Source organism: Pelecanus crispus, chromosome 1 (genome assembly GCF_030463565.1).
Source record: "Pelecanus crispus isolate bPelCri1 chromosome 1, bPelCri1.pri, whole genome shotgun sequence".
NCBI classification, from domain to species: domain Eukaryota; kingdom Metazoa; phylum Chordata; class Aves; order Pelecaniformes; family Pelecanidae; genus Pelecanus; species Pelecanus crispus.
Genome location: NC_134643.1, coordinates 11,854,723 through 11,871,309, shown reverse-complemented (window position 1 = coordinate 11,871,309; position 16,587 = coordinate 11,854,723). Strand labels below are relative to the sequence as shown.

Sequence of the window (16,587 nt, the reverse complement as noted above, 5' to 3'; positions counted from 1 at the left end):
AAATAAGGTGAAGTTTTTAATCTCAACATTTTCTAGGTGTAGGTATATATCAGCTCTGGTTTAGTAGCTTTTTACAACATTATTCTCAAGAACAGCGGTAAGAAAGAGAAAAGCTGTGCTTTCAAAACCACCAGTAGGACTTCACAATGATGTGCTTGAATTTAAGTTTGAGAGTCAAGGTGGCTGTGTCTACCATACCAAAAACTGGGCCTTGACCAACTCTCTGGCCTTGAGAGCAACTGTGGCAGCAGAGCTCACATACCTCCGTAGGAGCTAAACCATTGCCTCTTCCCTCTTCCCCTTTCCTTGCTGCCCTGGGAGCAGTCCCAGCACCTTGTCTGGGAGTGCACCAACTGGCAGAGGCTGAAAACCTCCTAGGTTTAACTAACACCTAAAACCTACAAATGGTTGCAGGACAGTGTCCAAGGCCATGTCTTGGCCCCATGTAATTTACTAGTATAAATGGTGCCTTAAGACATTTAGATTAATATGATGTCTCCAATAGAGTACAAGGCAGTTGCTGTACGCTTAACTCATCCTGCTGAAAGGCAGCGATGGATTTTATCTAGAAAATCCCAAAACAGTCCTCAAGCAGTCTTCTGTGATACAGGTCTGTGGCTGTAGCTCCGGCTCAAAGGGTGCCAACACACTGGCTGCTTCTCCTGTGACTTCCACCAAAAGTGTTGCCCTCACCAAACCACCCCACATCAGCTTGGAAATAAATGTAAACTACTCAATTTGGATCAGGTAATTTTCTAGCCACTCATCCCGTCTCCCAGTCTTTAGATGAAGAAATTACACTGTCATCTTTCTAACAGTTCAGCAGTTGGATGTTTTGACTACCTGGGTTCTATTTACTCAGTTGATCTGTTTCTTTTCTTTGTTATATTAATAACAAAGTTTATTTGTTGAAATAAAAAACAATTAAATTCTGCCTTTTCCCTAAGCTATTTCTCCCTGACACTCAGCATTTATCAGTCCCTGAAGAAAAAGTAATTTTCTTCCTGAGAGTTCCTTGCAAATTTGGTGGTCCATATCAGGAACTAGACAAAGGAGTTGACAAAGTAATTCCCTCTGTGCTCTGGATTAAAAGCATTTGAGGCATTTGTTTTGATAGTCAAAACAACATTTGGAGGCAGCTGAGCAGCTGGAAAGGACCAGATTAATTAGAGAGATATTTACTGTTCATATTGTGACACTAAGCCTTCTTTTTTTTCTTTTTTTTTTCTTTTTTTTTTTCCTTTTTTTGGCCTTATAAGCCCCAGGGAAGAAATATTACAATTATCAGCTAACAATTTAAAGGAATATTTAATATTCCATTGAATATTTCAAACACTAATTTTAATCAGGTACTCTGCCTTTTTTTTTTTTCATGCAAATAGTCTTTGTTTGAAAATAGTATATTAACTACCCCCTTTGTATAGTTACTGCGTCCATTTTTTACTCCCATTACTCCAGTTCTTGTACAGCATGGAAAACACTGACTGAAACTAAATGGTTACAAATGCCAAACAGTTGTATTAGAAGAGGGAAAAGGACAGGGGGGGAAAGGAAGAGCCATTGGAAATTCTCATTTCCAGCAGAACCCATTTACAGGAAATCTTCCTCTCTGGCATTCCCAGTTATACCAAGTTTATGTCTAATTTTACAATGGCCTGATCTTCACAGGAACATGAACATTCCAAATGAAAACGATTTTGTGAGCTTGCAAAGGGTATGTTAGCTAAACAGGTGAAAGGACTTTTGTCCATGTCACATGCTGTTTCTTGGAGATTGGCCTGGGAACAGAACAGTATCTTCAGATCACCTTAGAAGAGGGACACTGAGGAATGAAAATGCTTCACATTTGGTTCCCTTTCCTTTTTTAGGGGGAAAAAAAAATAACTACTGTATAACAATGGAAACTCAGCACTGCCTTACAGGACTGTGCTCAGAGCAATCTGACCTTGCCTCTGCTTGCAGGTAAGACGTTCCATTACTGACACAAGCAGGCACTGACGATGCCTGCTGTCAGCAGCTGGCAAATGTCCTAGCGTGGCTGAAAGACTGAGTCTTATGTGCAATCGTGTAATAGAGAATGTCCTTCACGGTTAGCAATTAATGCAAGCACTGTGCATGCTCACCCATTGTACCTCTTGCCAAACTGCACCTGAAATCTCAGGATTGTCTGAGAGAAACATTGCATATATACAGATTTACAGATACCATCTATCCTATGGATGGCTTAATAATAATAAAATTAATCATGACACAGTTCACTCCTATACTGAAAGAATGCATTTTGTAATCAGCTAAATAAACTAAATTTTCAGGAAAAAAAATATAGAAGTGAACCTACATGCAATCCACAACTAAAACAACCTCGAGGTTGTCTATAGCCCTGGTGTGTTTAACAGTTTGTAACAGAGTGTTCTCAGTAAATATACATGTAAATTTTGCATTCACAATGGCTGAAAGAGAAGAGCAGAGACAATGTATTGTAGTTAAATCACACTTTAGGTGACAAGATACAAGCTGGTTTTCAGTCTATGATGTGAGGTAAGTGAATTTTAATGAATTCTTACAAAGTCTGTCTTTTTATTGAAAAAAATAAAAAAAGGTCTTCAGCCTTATTTATAAATAAGCTTCTTACAGATAAATTTATTATAGACAAAATATTGCCTTAGAGGGTTTTGGTTTTCTCTTTGGTTTTGTTTTCAAATAAAATAGCATCTACAGACTAAGTCTGCAACAGAACGCATTGAGGTTATTGTTGCCTTTTCTGTCTACACATAGGACCAAGAATACAATATGGAGAGCCTGCATTATACAATTCATCACCTGCAAAGAGGTGGCGTCATAAAATCATTTGTAAATAAACCAAGTTCTTTCTTGTTAAAAAGATCCATTTAAATAAAGTAAGAATTATTAAAAAAAATGCATTTGCAGCTTGAACTCTAGGTTTTTTGGTCAGTATGGATAAAATGCCTTCTTTTGCATGTGACTAATAATGAGATTATGAAGCACAGCATTCCCACCTAAGCCTCAGCAAATTCTGAATCCATAATTTTGAATTTGATACAAAGCTAACATGAATATGACTTTGACTAAAATTACTGACTTCAAATAGAAGCTGAATATAGAAACAGAGGAATGGAGACACTTAATAGGCTAAGAATTCAAAGACTGCATATCGGGGCTGACTTCTGAAAAAAAAAAAATTTAAATTGGGGGACAGTTGTCTATTTTTTAGGAATAAGACCTATAAAAATGTTTGTGAAATCTTCAAGAGAAAATAGTTAAAAGCTCATACTTAAATGTTATTTTCCATAACCACATGTTACAAGATTGCAAAGTACAAGATTGCAAAGTCAGTTTCTCATTCTTCTATTAAAGACATTCTATTCTGTACAGCACATGAAATTCTGTATACTAAATTCTATCCTGTATAGTACAAAGAGATTAAAGAATGTGACTATGATTTCCTGGAGATATGACAGAGCAGGTTTTAGCCTTTTCTTTAGGACTAATCAGGATTTTGAATCCAAGTCACTTCTTTAGTAGAGACTCGGTATTTTCTGTTTGTTTCTCACCGGAATACTCATCCCTTCCTTGAATCACAGAATCATAGAATCGTTTAGGTTGGAAAAGACCTTTAAATTCATCCAGTCCAACCATTAACCTAACATGACCCAGTCCACACTAAACCAATCAAGAGTAGACTAGACTAAACCATGTCCCAAAGTGCCACAGCTACCCGTTTCTTGAACACTTCCAGGGATGGTGACTCCACCACCTCTCTGGGCAGCCTGTTCCAATTCCTGACCACCCTTTCCATGAAGAATTTTTTCCTAATTTCCAACCTAAACCTCCCCTGGCACAGCTTAAGCCCATTTCCTCTTGTCCTATCACTAACTACATGGGAGAAGAGACCAACACCCACCTCACTACAACCTCCTTTCAGGGAGTTGTAGAGAGCGATAAGGTCTCCCCTCAGCCTCCTCTTCTCCAGGCTAAACAACCCCAGTTCCCTCAGCCACTCCTCAGAAGCCCTGTGCTCCAGAGCCTTCACCAGCTTTGTTGCCCTTCTCTGGACACGCTCCAGCACCTCAATGTCTTTCTTGTATTGAGGGGCCCAAAACTGGACACAGTATTCCAGGTGCGGCCTCACCAGCGCCGAGTACAGGGGCACAATCACCTCCCTGCTCCTGCTGGTCACGCTATTCCTGACACAAGCCAGGATGCTGTTGGCCTTCTTGGCCACCTGGGCACACCGCTGGCTCATGTTCAGCCGGCTGTCGACCAACACCCCCAGGTCCTTTTTGGCCAGGCAGCTTTCCAGCCACTCTTCCCCAGGCCTGTAGCACTGCATGGGGTTGTTGTGACCCAAGTGCAGGACCCGGCACTTGGCCTTGTTGAACCTCATACAGTTGGCCTGGGCCCATCGGTCCAGCCTGTCCAGGTCCCTCTGCAGGGCCATCCTACCCTCCAGCAGATCGACACTCCCACCCAACTTGGTGTCATCTGCAAACTTACTGAGGGTGCACTCAATCCCCTCATCCAGATCATTGATAAAGATATTAAACAAGGCTGGCCCCAAAACAGAGCCCTGGGGAACACCGCTCGTGACTGGCCACCAGCTGGACTTAACTCCATTTACCACTACTCTCTGGGCTCGGCCACACAACCAGTTTTTTCCCCAGCAAAGACTACACCCGTCCAAGCCATGAGCTGCCAGCTTCCCTAGGAGAATATTGTGGGAGACTGTGTCAAAGGCTTTGCTAAAGTCCAGGTAAATGACATCCACAGCCTTTCCATCATCTACCAGGCGGGTCACCAGGTCATAGAAGGAGATCAGGTTGGTCAAGCAGGACCTGCCTTTCATGAACCCATGTTGGCTGGGCCTGATCCCCTGGTTGACCTGCACTTCCCTGTTGAGTTCACTCAATATGAACCTCTCCATAACCTTTCCTGGCACCGAGGTCAGGCTGACAGGCCTGTAGTTCCCCGGATCCTCCTTCCGGCCCTTCTTGTAGATGGGCGTCACACTGGCAAGCCTCCAGTCACCAGGGACCTCCCCTGTTAACCAGGACTGCTGATAGATGATGGGAAGTGGCTTGGTGAGCTCCTCTGCCAGCTCCCTCAGTACTCTTGGGTGGATCCCATCCGGCCCCATAGACTTGTGAGCGTCCAGGTGGCATAGCAGGTCATTAACTGCTTCCTCCTGGACTATGAGGGCTCCATTCTGGTCCCCGTCCCTATCTTCTAGCTCAGGGGCCTGAGTACCCTGGGGATGACTGGTCTGGCTGTTAAACACAGAGGCAAAGAAGGCGTTAAGTACCTCAGCCTTTTTTTGTCCTTGGTGACAATGTTCCCACCCACATTCAGCAAAGGATGGAGATCCTCCTTGGCTCTCCTTTTATTGCTGATGTACTTATAAAAGCATTTTTTTATTATCTTTTACAGCATTCGCCAGTTTGACTTCTTGCTGGGCTTTTGCTTTTCTAATTTCCTCCCTGCATGACCTAACAAGATCCCTGTACTCCTCCTGAGTTGCCTGCCCCTTCTCCCAACGTCGGTAGACTCTCCTTTTTTCCCCGGAGTCCCCGCAAAATCTCCCTATTCAGCCAGGGCAGTCGTCTTCCCCACCGGCTGGTCTTACGGCACACGGGGATAGCCTGCTCCTGCACCCTTAAGACTTCCTTCTTGAAGAAGGCCCAGCATTCCTGGACCCCTTTGCCCTTCAGGGCTGCCTCCCAAGGGACTTTCCCAACCAGGGTCCTGAAGAGGCCAAAGTCTGCCCTCTGGAAGTCCATGGTAACAGTTTTGCTGCCCCTCCGCTTGGCATCACCCAGAATCGAGAACGCTATCATATCATGGTCTCTAAGCCCAAGATGGCCTCCGACCACGACATCTGCCACAAGCCCTTCTCTGTTAGTAAACAGCAGGTCAAGCGAGGCACCTCCCCTGGCAGGCTTGCTTACCAGCTGTGTCAGAAGGTTATCCTCCACACACTCTAGGAACTTTTGAGACTGTTGCCTCTCTGCTGTGTTGTATTTCCAGCAGATGTCCAGCAAGTTGAAGTCGCCCACAAGAACAACGGCTAGCGACTGCGAGACTTCTGCCAGCCGCTTGTAGAATGCTTCATCTACCTCTACATCCTGGTTGGGTGGTCTACAGCAGACTCCCAACAGGACATCCGCCTTGCTGGCCTTTCCCCTCATCCTTACCCATAAGCACTCGACCTTGTCATCACCACTGTCGAGCTCTATAGAGTCAAAACACTCCCTCACATACAGAGCCACCCCACCGCCTCTCCTTCCCTGCCTATCCCTCCTGAAGAGCTTATAGCCATCCAGTGCAGCACTCCAGTCATGAGAGTCGTCCCACCACGTTTCTGTGATGGCGACTATGTCATAGCCATCCTGCTGCACAAGGGCTTCCAACTCCTCCTGTTTGTTGCCCATGCTACGTGCATTGGTGTACATGCACTTGAGCCGGGCTATCGATTTCGCCCCCAGTGTTGCCATGCCGCCCCCGGGCTCCTCACTAGCGGGCCCGTTTATATCCCCTTCCCCCTTCAAACCTAGTTTAAAGCCCTCTCAGCGAGTCCCGCCAACTCATGGGCGAGAATCCTTTTCCCCTTTGGAGACAGCCGATCTCCATCAGGCGCCAGCAGGCCCGGTGCCGTGTAAACCTCCCCATGATCGAAAAACCCAAAATTCCACCGATGGCACCAGCCTCTGAGCCACCTGCTAATCAGGTGAGTTTTCCCATTCCTTTCAGCACTCTTAGCTGCCACTGACGGGACTGAGGAAAACACTGCCTGCGCTCCCGATCCTGCGAGCAATCGCCCCAGTGCCCTGAAGTCCCTCTTCATTGCCTTAGGACTTCTCTCTGCAATCTCACCACTGCCCACCTGTACAGCCAGCAACGGGCAACAATGGGAGGGCCTCACGAGGCCGGGCAGTGTCCTGGTAACGTCCCTAACCCGGGCCCCAGGGAGGCAGCAGGCTTCCCTGTGGGATGGCTCCGGGCGGCAGATCGGGCCCTCAGTTCCCCGCAGGAGGGAATCCCCCACCACAATTACCCTCCTTTTTTCCTTAACAGGGGCAGTCGTAATCCGTGGGGTGACTGACCGGCCCTCGGCACCCCCTGGCTGGGCCTTCGCCTTCACCTCCCTCCCCGCTCGCCTGGCCCTCAGCTCCCAGAGCCCCGTATCTGCTGTGTGGGGGCAGCTGGGGAGGGGAGGGAGGCCGGGAGGGGATTCGCCTGCCGCCCCGGGCAGGGACCCGTTTCCATCCCCCCGTCTCTTGGATCCCCTCCTCCTGCTTGCCGGCAAGAGGGCAGGGGATCCTCCGCTCCTGTGGGGCCCCCGCCTGCTGCCCTGGCCCCAGGGCCGGGAGGGTGCGGCTCCACCGGTCTGTTCCCTCTCGCCCTCCTGACACTCCTCAGCCTCCCCACCTCCTCCTTCGGCTCCGCCCCAGGCCGAGCGGATCATCTCCCCGCTCGCAGCGAAGCCATTTGCCGTCTCGGCTGCCCTGCGGCACACGCCACAGGCTCAGGCACTCCCCGCAGCAGCCCCGGGCGGCTGCGTGTCTGTGCGGGAGCTGCGCCTGGGTCGCCGCGTTCCTCCCGGCGGCGGCTTTCGGGCGGGCGGGGACCGCAGCTGCCGGGCCCGCTCCTGGGCGGGCGGTGACCGCCGCCTGCGCTGCCCTGCAGCGGGGAGCGGGGGCACGCGGCCCCCCCGCGCGCCCCGGCCGCGACAACGCCCTCGCGCCCTGTTCGCCCGTCCTGCTCGCCGCGCTGCCTGGGGGCTGCGTTTATAGGTGGGGTTTGGCCGCCGTCACTCCTGGCCCCGCCCACTGTGCGTCAGAGCTGCCTTACGTCAGCAGCTCGCCCTTTCCCGCCCTTCCCCGCTGCGGGCGGGGCGCGGGGCTGCCGCTCTCGCCCTGCGCTTTGTGCCGCCGCAGCGAGGGCGCCCCGGCACGAGCGGCCGCCCCGGCCCCGCGGCTCGGGCGATTCTCGCTCGTGGTGGGGTTTCCCGCACGGTGCTGCCCCGCCTCCAGTAGCGGTGCTCTCCCCTAACACACCCCTTCCTTACAATGGCTGCAGCAATCTTTGTTACTTAGCACGTGACATTTAGGCTGTACAGGGTTTCTGTTTGCTTAAGGGAAGTTTACAGTACACCTACACTTACGCTTCCTCATTTCGCATTTCATATCCTTTTCCTCTGTTATGTTTCTCGAATATATAAGCACATGTTACTTACCTGAATGGACTAACTTTGTTGAAATTTTCATTTCCTTCTTAACCTGTCATCTGTCCAGGCTGCTGCACGCATACATCTTGCGTTACGTCTGTTTGTTTCAGCTGTTCCCTTACTCTCTTGCCTACTAAAGAGATTCCCGTTCTGTAACTTCTCCCTTTGAGCCCCAGTATAAAGTCTTCTACGTATTTCTGTTTGTTTTTTCTACCAGTGCATCAGCAAATCTTTTCATTCAAAGATGTCCCATCCCATCTGAAACAGTTCTATCTACTAATAGACTAATGCTCAACACCTGTCTACCAGTTGGCCTAAGCACCATTTAGAAACTAAGACTTCTATCAAGTTTTAGAGTCACTTAATAGTAGTTGATTTTTTTCAAAAATATATTCAGTGTACTAGCTTAGTTACATTACTTATTCTATTAAGTGGACAAATTCTGCAGTTTCTTCCCAGAAAGCTGCACCTTTACGCCAATGTTGTAAGGTTAACCTTTGGACAACTCTATACTCAGTAAATACACAAATTTTCATAGCGTTGCATGGGGTTGTTGTGACCCAAGTGCAGGACCCGGCACTTGGCCTTGTTAAACCTCATACAGTTGGCCTGGGCCCATCGATCCAGCCTGTCCAGGTCCCTCTGCAGGGCCATCCTACCCTCCAGCAGATCGACACTCCCACCCAATTTGGTGTCACCTGTAAAGTTACTGAGGGTGCACTCAATCACCTCGTTCAGATCATTACTAAAGATATTAAACAAGACTGGCCCCAAAACTGAGCCCTGGGGAACGTTCCTGGTGACCGGTTGCCAACTGGATTTAACTCCATCCACCACAACTCTCTGGGCTTGGCCATCCAGCCAGTTTTTTACCCAGCAAAGGGTAAAAAGGACTTCAACAAACTCAGAGAACTAGCTTGTTGAGTATCATGGGAAGATAATCTGAAGAATAAAGGATTACAAGAAAGCTGGCAATTCATGAAGCAGGATACAGTAAACACACAAGAAGAAACTGCTTAATACAAGGTAAGATTAAAAATACTTAGAAAATCAAACACAGAAACTGAAATTGAAGGATATCTGTAAATAGCAGCAGTTAGGGAAAAAGATTCAGAGAAAAGGGAAAAAACCCAAAATGGTTCTATAATATAATGCAGTTGCAAAAAGGTAAGTTATATAATATGACTTATTTAACTAAGTGCTGCATGTAAAAAGCCACAGAAAATACTCTGTTCTCTTGATACCACTTAAGTTTCTCTAACTGTTCAAGAGCATGTTTTAAGAAAGGTAGAGATAACGTGCTATTATACACAATAGGGGAGAGAAGAAAGAATGAAAAGGATTTAAGATATAACTTAGGAGAATTTGGAAAAAAATATTTTGTTTTGTTGAAAACACAAAAGTTGAAAAGAAAAATTGGATAAGGGTGAAAACATAAAAACATTTTCCTAAAATGTAAGAAGAAATTAAGATGAGAATTAATTGTTCTCTGTAATGAACATAAAATGAAAAAAAACCCCTAAACTCTAAGCTTATTTTGCTTTAAGGAATTTTAGGGAAAGCTTTCTAAACAGGTATGTGTTGAAACAGAAAAATGTAAATACCTAAGGAAGCTGTGGAATTGGATACTTTAAAGAAGAGGTTACATAAACATCATCAAGCATGGCCTAGGTATTAAACAGCTCATTGCAGAAAGTCCCAGTCCTCCAGTTCTTGAATTACGGAAGAATACAATCAACTCACACGGCATTTCACTGCAATCCCGATTCATAAGAATGAAGACACAGTTAATACATGGGGAGACTGAGACGGGACCAACCTTCTGATGTCTAACCTCAACCAGTTATGCCATATGTAACATTTTGTTTGTGTAAATAAGTAAAATGCAGTCTGATTCTCTGCTTTCATCCCAAACCAAACATAATATGCTTTCTATATTAAGTGATATCCTATCCTTGTTGCCTTGATCAATCATTTTATGCCATCTGCAGCATCAGCCTCTATGTGATACCCTGAATCAATCACTATATATAGGGGTTTGGTATTGAAGATCAACAAAAATAGAAGTGTCAAATAGCCCCCTCCATGCCAAACTTGAAGGAAACAAGCTGCCATTGGGTTTTATGTAACAGATACGCATGATTCTAATATGACCAATAAGGTTACTTTTCAACAAAGCGGTATTAAAACTTTCATTAGCCTTCTGCAGGTCTCAACACCACCAAGAAGGGGTTTGTCTTCCACAATAGATAAAAATGTCACATGGGAACCCAGATGGACTCAAGCTCAGAATGAAACAGCAGCCTAAAGAGAAACTCAGTATCAACATATGACATACGCATGAAAAGGCTCTTCTGTGTGCAGATCTTCCTAAAATAAGCCCTCCTCTGCCCTGCTGCACTTTCTGCTGCACCTCCTAAGTCTGCAGCAATCTTGCCCAGCAAACTTGTGTACATATATAGAGCAGCACAGGGGATGTGTCAGTTGAAGGGCAAAGTAAGTGAAAAAGGGACAAGAAATATAACGAATATGACTTCCTTATTGAAGCCTGTAAGAAAAACCTTACAGGTGATGTTGTATAGTCTAAAGGTAAAGGGGTGAATGAAAGACAGTGTGGGAAAGGCTTGTGACAGACTGCTGTAATCCAACAGCATTGTCAGGGCATGGACACATGGCAGTTGTACATCAGCTTAGGAGAAGATTGCCAAAAGGACAATATATAGACATTTTTGAAAAAGAGTAGCCTAAAAATCAGTATACTCTGATTCCTAGCTGGGGAAGAGGCCTTCACACACCATCAGGTAACTGTTGTTCAAAATTTAGGTCTATGGGGAAAAATGTGTGCCTAATATCATACTGGGGGAAGAAAAAAAAAAAGGAAAAAGAATATGTTATTGCATGGATTTACACACTTATGACCTTAAATAGCTTAGTAGTGTGCAACTTGACTATTACTGAAGCATATTTGGATAATGAGTGTCACAGGAGGAAGACTGCTGATATAATATTTAAATTCATTAATGTAGAGGCATTAATCTATGTTAGGAACCCAGAAGTTGGGAGAGTGTATATGTTGCAAGCCCTTCATTAATAAGTGGAGCTACAAAAGAGGTAAAAAATAGGTAATTTGCCTTAAAAATAAGATATTTCTTCAGTGAACACTCTAATAACATAGTTTCCACTTTTACTTTGAAAGAAAAAGTAATGGATTGTGGAATTTTTAAGTGCTGACCGAAGTTTCACCCAGAATATTTTAGCTTTACCAATTGTGCATGTCACAGTACATACAATAAATTAAAATTAACAGCTGGAAGATGACACACTCTTAAGACAGGAGTGATTAGGGAAGGAGCCAGGGAGCCAGTTTAACCAGCTAGCTGGAGATTTCTTCTACAAGGGATTTCCTGTACCATCACTCCAAGAAAATTCACAGCACAGGGGGAGGAACAAGAGGAACTATCAGGAGGAGCAAGAAATATCTTAGTGTCTGGTTGTCTAAAGATCACAGGAAGCTAATGTAGAGAATGCCAGAGAACAATCTACAATCCAGAAAGCTTAAAAACTGGCTTGAATTTTATCTATCAAACTATGCTACATGCCGTTCAGATATAAACCAGAATTTTGCTCGCTTCAACCCTTAATTTCATTACTTTATGTTATATCCTGTGTCACAAGGCTATCACACACTCAGAAATACAAGCAAAAACTGTTGGGGTACACTTTGACAGCTGGTAAGTTCTATTCGAAGTCGATATTAGCGTTGAGAAAGATTCTGTTTCTATTTTTGGCTCTATGAGCAGCTCTAGAAAGTTACATTCATTCAGTCTGACCTGATGAGAATCTCATGGCTATCCCAAGTGGAAATGTCATGGCTTTTTCAATGGTCATTTGTAGTCAGGATTAACACTTTCAGCCTTGTCAAGAATGATTCATACAGCATTGCCTAGACTAAAACAGTTTTCTTTTTAGTTTATTTACTTGCAGTTGCGCAATATGGATTCAATCCAATTAAGAAAATTGTTCCCTCCTTTGGTAATAACAGTAGGAGGTATTTTTGTTTTAGAAGAAAGTTTTGCAAGTACTTTCTGATAGATATTTCATTTTATCACTCTATTGACAATGCTGAATGTGTCCCATTTGGAAGAAGTCACGGCCAGTCGTAAGCTTCCCGGTGGAGTTACAGCAAGCTGGAGCCTTCTCCCATAGGACCTCTATCACTGTAGCAGTTCTGTGCCCACCACATACAGATATTTTTTAATGGAACTGTTGAAAAACATCTCTGTATACTATTTCCTCTCAAAAGATATTGCCAGAAAAATCTACACAAAATGAGGTTGTATTAATCATGACAGATTAATCAGATCTGACCCACACAGGAAAGAGGATCTGACCTCTTAGGCAAGAGGAGAACTGTAAGGTGGCTCTCATGTCCCATTCCCACCAAATTATCTGTCATGATTAATACAATCTCATTGTTATATACAACCACACACAAACCTCTATCATGCCAGAAAACTTCAAACAACTGAAAGTGCATGAGGTATGTTTAAGGTCTTTTTCTACTCACATAAGTTGAGCAATCCTTCAAAACGCACATTTCAGGGTGCACAATCTGCCTCGAAGAGCTGTAGTTAGTTTTCTATTTTCAACCTGAATTCAAAATTCTCAGGATGGAGAATGCGTACTGGGCCTACATTTCAATTAAATTTATATTGCTATCTTCAGTGAAGCCATCTGTAGCATGAGTGCAAATAAAATTAAAATTTACCACCCCCATTCCTGAAATTTAGTGCGTGTGTGGTATTTCACACATTTAATGTGAGTGCCCCAAATGTCACCGTAAAGGTAAACATGCCAGTTTTTAAATATCAGGCACAGCATGTAGTTGCAGTCTGTGACAATAAAAACTGGCTTTATAAAGGGAAAAGACATGCAAAGGTGAGACACAACTGTGATTTTCCACTTCAAACAAATGAAAATTAGGAATGTTCCTCCTCAAAATTCTGTTACATAAGTTTTATAATAACCCTCATATTCACACTGTAAATGATTTGTAAAGACAGAAAATTATTTCAAGTGTATCTGTATGCTACTTCAAACAGATTAAATCCCCCAGCTTAACAGGATGATTTTCCAGCCTCTAGATTCTAGGCTGCTCTTTTAGTAGTTTCCAATTGTTTATTGTATTCTTTCACTTCTTAACTTGAAGGTTGCACTAAGGGCACTGCAAACAATTGTACTAAGTCGTATCATCTGATGGGCCAAAACTTATTGAAGCTTCTTTCATGCCAAGGAATTACAAAGTAACTGCCATGAAGAAGAAAATGCTTTTAGAGGTGAAGCAATGTTACATCAGGAAGATGAAAACAGGGATTAACAGATTTGAATGAATGGTCTTTTCTTTGTACGAGAGAAGAAAAAGTAAGTTTACAACACAGTGTACTGAAGATAGGAAGTGACTGGCTGTCATATAAGACATTACAGGTTTATCTTTTATACACTGTATGCAAAACGCAAAGATGTACAAACTAATGCAGAGCTGGCAAGAAAAGACATCAGCTGATACATATTTATACTATGAAGTGCTACTATAGGAAAACACAGAAAACTTTTTAACACCTCACATTGAATAGTCTCTCTACAAACAATTATAAAATTGGTCTTACATTCAATGGGCTATTTGTGAAACAAATTCTAAATTGACTGCAGTAAAGACAATAGAATCTAGATCCACGTATTTTTAAATATCTCATCATTTAATATATGAAAGCAGCCTACTATACAGTCTAAGAAGGTAACACTATGTTTGTGACTATGACATTACAAAATTAAAAGTGTATGTGTAAACTTTGTGTTAGAATTTCTCTGTCAATTATGTTGTTATGCTCTACTGGATTAAGATTAACATTAAATTACACAGAGAGGGAACAAGAAGAGAGCTTACATCATCGTTCTGGAATGAACTGTAGTCTTACCAAGGAGAGCATGACCACAAGCATATTTTATATTAGTCTTATTTTTAAAAAGATTAGAATGTTATGAAAGATTATCGGGGGGGTTCATTATTATTCCTAAAAATGAATTTACTGGTTCAATCTCATTGGAAGTTTTTCAACCATAAATTTACCTTCAACACCACAAGGATTGTTACTGATTGAAAACTGTAAGGAGAAAACAAATGGTTCTTCAAATTATACCTGCAAAAATTTTCCTAGTATTTCGTGTACTTCCAATGTCACCTTGGAGAAAACCAGTAAGGGATGGCATCTAGCAACCCAGTATTTTGTTAGATAAGTAACAAAATGTAAATGCTGACTAAGATTTGAACTTGTAGATACCTAAAACTTAATCAAGTGTAGGAAATTTGCCTTGCATTGCATCTGCACTGCATTTCATTACATAAGAAAATATACTTAAGTAACCAGAAATCCATACAGTGACCATTATCATCATTATATATTTGTTGTATACAATAAAAGCACCAAACCCTCATTCACTAGAGGGAACAAGGAAGTGAGAGTGTATTGTATTATATATAACAATATATATAAAACCAACCCAATCTTTGGCAGTGCAAATTTACAGTATTAAAGGATGCAGTAAAATAAACATTTTAAATTAGTAAACCCTACATTTCATTTATTATACTTCGCAGAATAATTGATTGTCAGGCATGATGTGAGTAAAACCACAAATCTCAGTACTACAAATCTGTTTTGTTGTTTGGACTGGATACTTTACTGTGCTTTCCTCCTAACACAGCAAATTAAATGGAAAATTATAAGAAATGAATCAGACATCTTCCCCCTTATGCATGTGTTTCCCTTAGCTGATGGCTTTTGTTACCACACAATAAAAGCTACCAAATCCAAATCTGAAGAGGAATCTCTGCATATATTTTCAGAATACAGCCATGTGTGCCACACAAGTTGCTACGATTTCAGTTCTTCCTTCTAATTGTCAGTTTAAAAAGCACTTTCAGCTCAGATACAAAAATTAACTACACCCCACCATGTCATCCTATGTGAAACACTATTATAAAGCAGACACAAAATGATTATTCAAGGTCACTGAGTGAATCACTGGTCGAGATGGAAATTGTGTCTGGCATTTCTAGTTCTCCTTTTGAAGGGATTAATTCAAATATATGAGGATTTCCGATGAAATACTTGCACCGCTTTATATATAAGCATCCATGGCAACTGTTGAAGTGTCTTGGTGAATTGTGATCTAACTTCTAGCTGCTTTCTTTGAAACCAAACCAAACCAAAACAAAAAATCCCACAAAAAAACAGGTATAGGCACATCCCCAAGATCTAGAAAAGGTAAATTCTTAGTTGTAGTGTGAATCCACCTCATATTTAACTTGTATTTAGAAAGTGATTAATCTTCTAAATACAATGATTTGCACTGAAATGTAGTAGGAGACAATTTACAAAGCAGTTTCATTTTTCACACACACAGACACACCCTTATTCATGCATTTGTACATCTCTATGTATGCAAAAGCTAGACAAGGAGTTTGATTAGATTCAAAAATTAAATTCAAAACCAGCACAAGTAATAATCCCATCTAATCTGAATAACACAACTCGTCCAGTGATTCTCGTGTCAAGCCCGTAATTCTGGTTGAACCACAGATCAAATTTCATCAATAGAAAGCCACCCCCCTTCTCTCTAAGACATTCAAATATATAATTAGCCTCACTGGGAAAAACATGTGGGTTTGTTCCAGTCCAAATCTATTCAGATTCAAATTCTAACCTTGAGATGTGGTTTTGCCTTTGCCTGATGAACAACAAAAAAACATAGAAAATACTCAGAGTGAGCACTGTGCATATATCTCATATCATTTAGCTACCTGTGTTTCTGCTTGATAATGCAGGGATTATGCTAATACAAGAAAAATGTCAATAAAAAGTTTAATTCTTTATGGCTTATGGTACACTTCTGTACCACTTGACAACAATGAATTACAAGGTGCTAAAATATAAAACATATTTTATGGTCTTTTCAAAGAAATGTTATAGACTGAGAAAGCTTTAAGTGCCCTAAGGTTCAATACTAATATGTTTTTAAGTACTTATGTAGTAAAATCTTTCACATATCACTTACTTTTTTGTCTTCATTATATTTATGGAAAATTTCTTGTGCTCTTTCTTCACCACCATCCGTAAACAACATAATAATCTTATTGCAGTTAGCTCTAGAAACACTGTGCTGTAGGAGATACAAACAGAAGGTTTTTTTAAATTTCAGGCTATAAGGAATAGCAACTGTTATATTTGATGGCTTTCATATCAACGTGCTCACTATTTTAACACGGTAATGGCAAAACTTCCAAA

At 42.5% G+C, this 16,587-nt stretch overlaps 1 protein-coding gene across 6 annotated transcripts in view; it reads right to left on the bottom strand.

Moving 5' to 3' along the window:
* The window catches only part of CACNA2D1 (calcium voltage-gated channel auxiliary subunit alpha2delta 1), a 451,440-nt gene that overhangs the window by 67,968 nt on the left and 366,885 nt on the right, over window positions 1-16,587 (bottom strand). For all 6 annotated transcript variants that reach the window (XM_075713027.1, XM_075713021.1, XM_075712994.1 and 3 more), the window contains exon 12: window positions 16,358-16,462. In XM_075713027.1, the coding sequence (XP_075569142.1) occupies window positions 16,358-16,462 (105 nt within the window). The remainder of the gene's footprint in view (window positions 1-16,357; window positions 16,463-16,587) is intronic.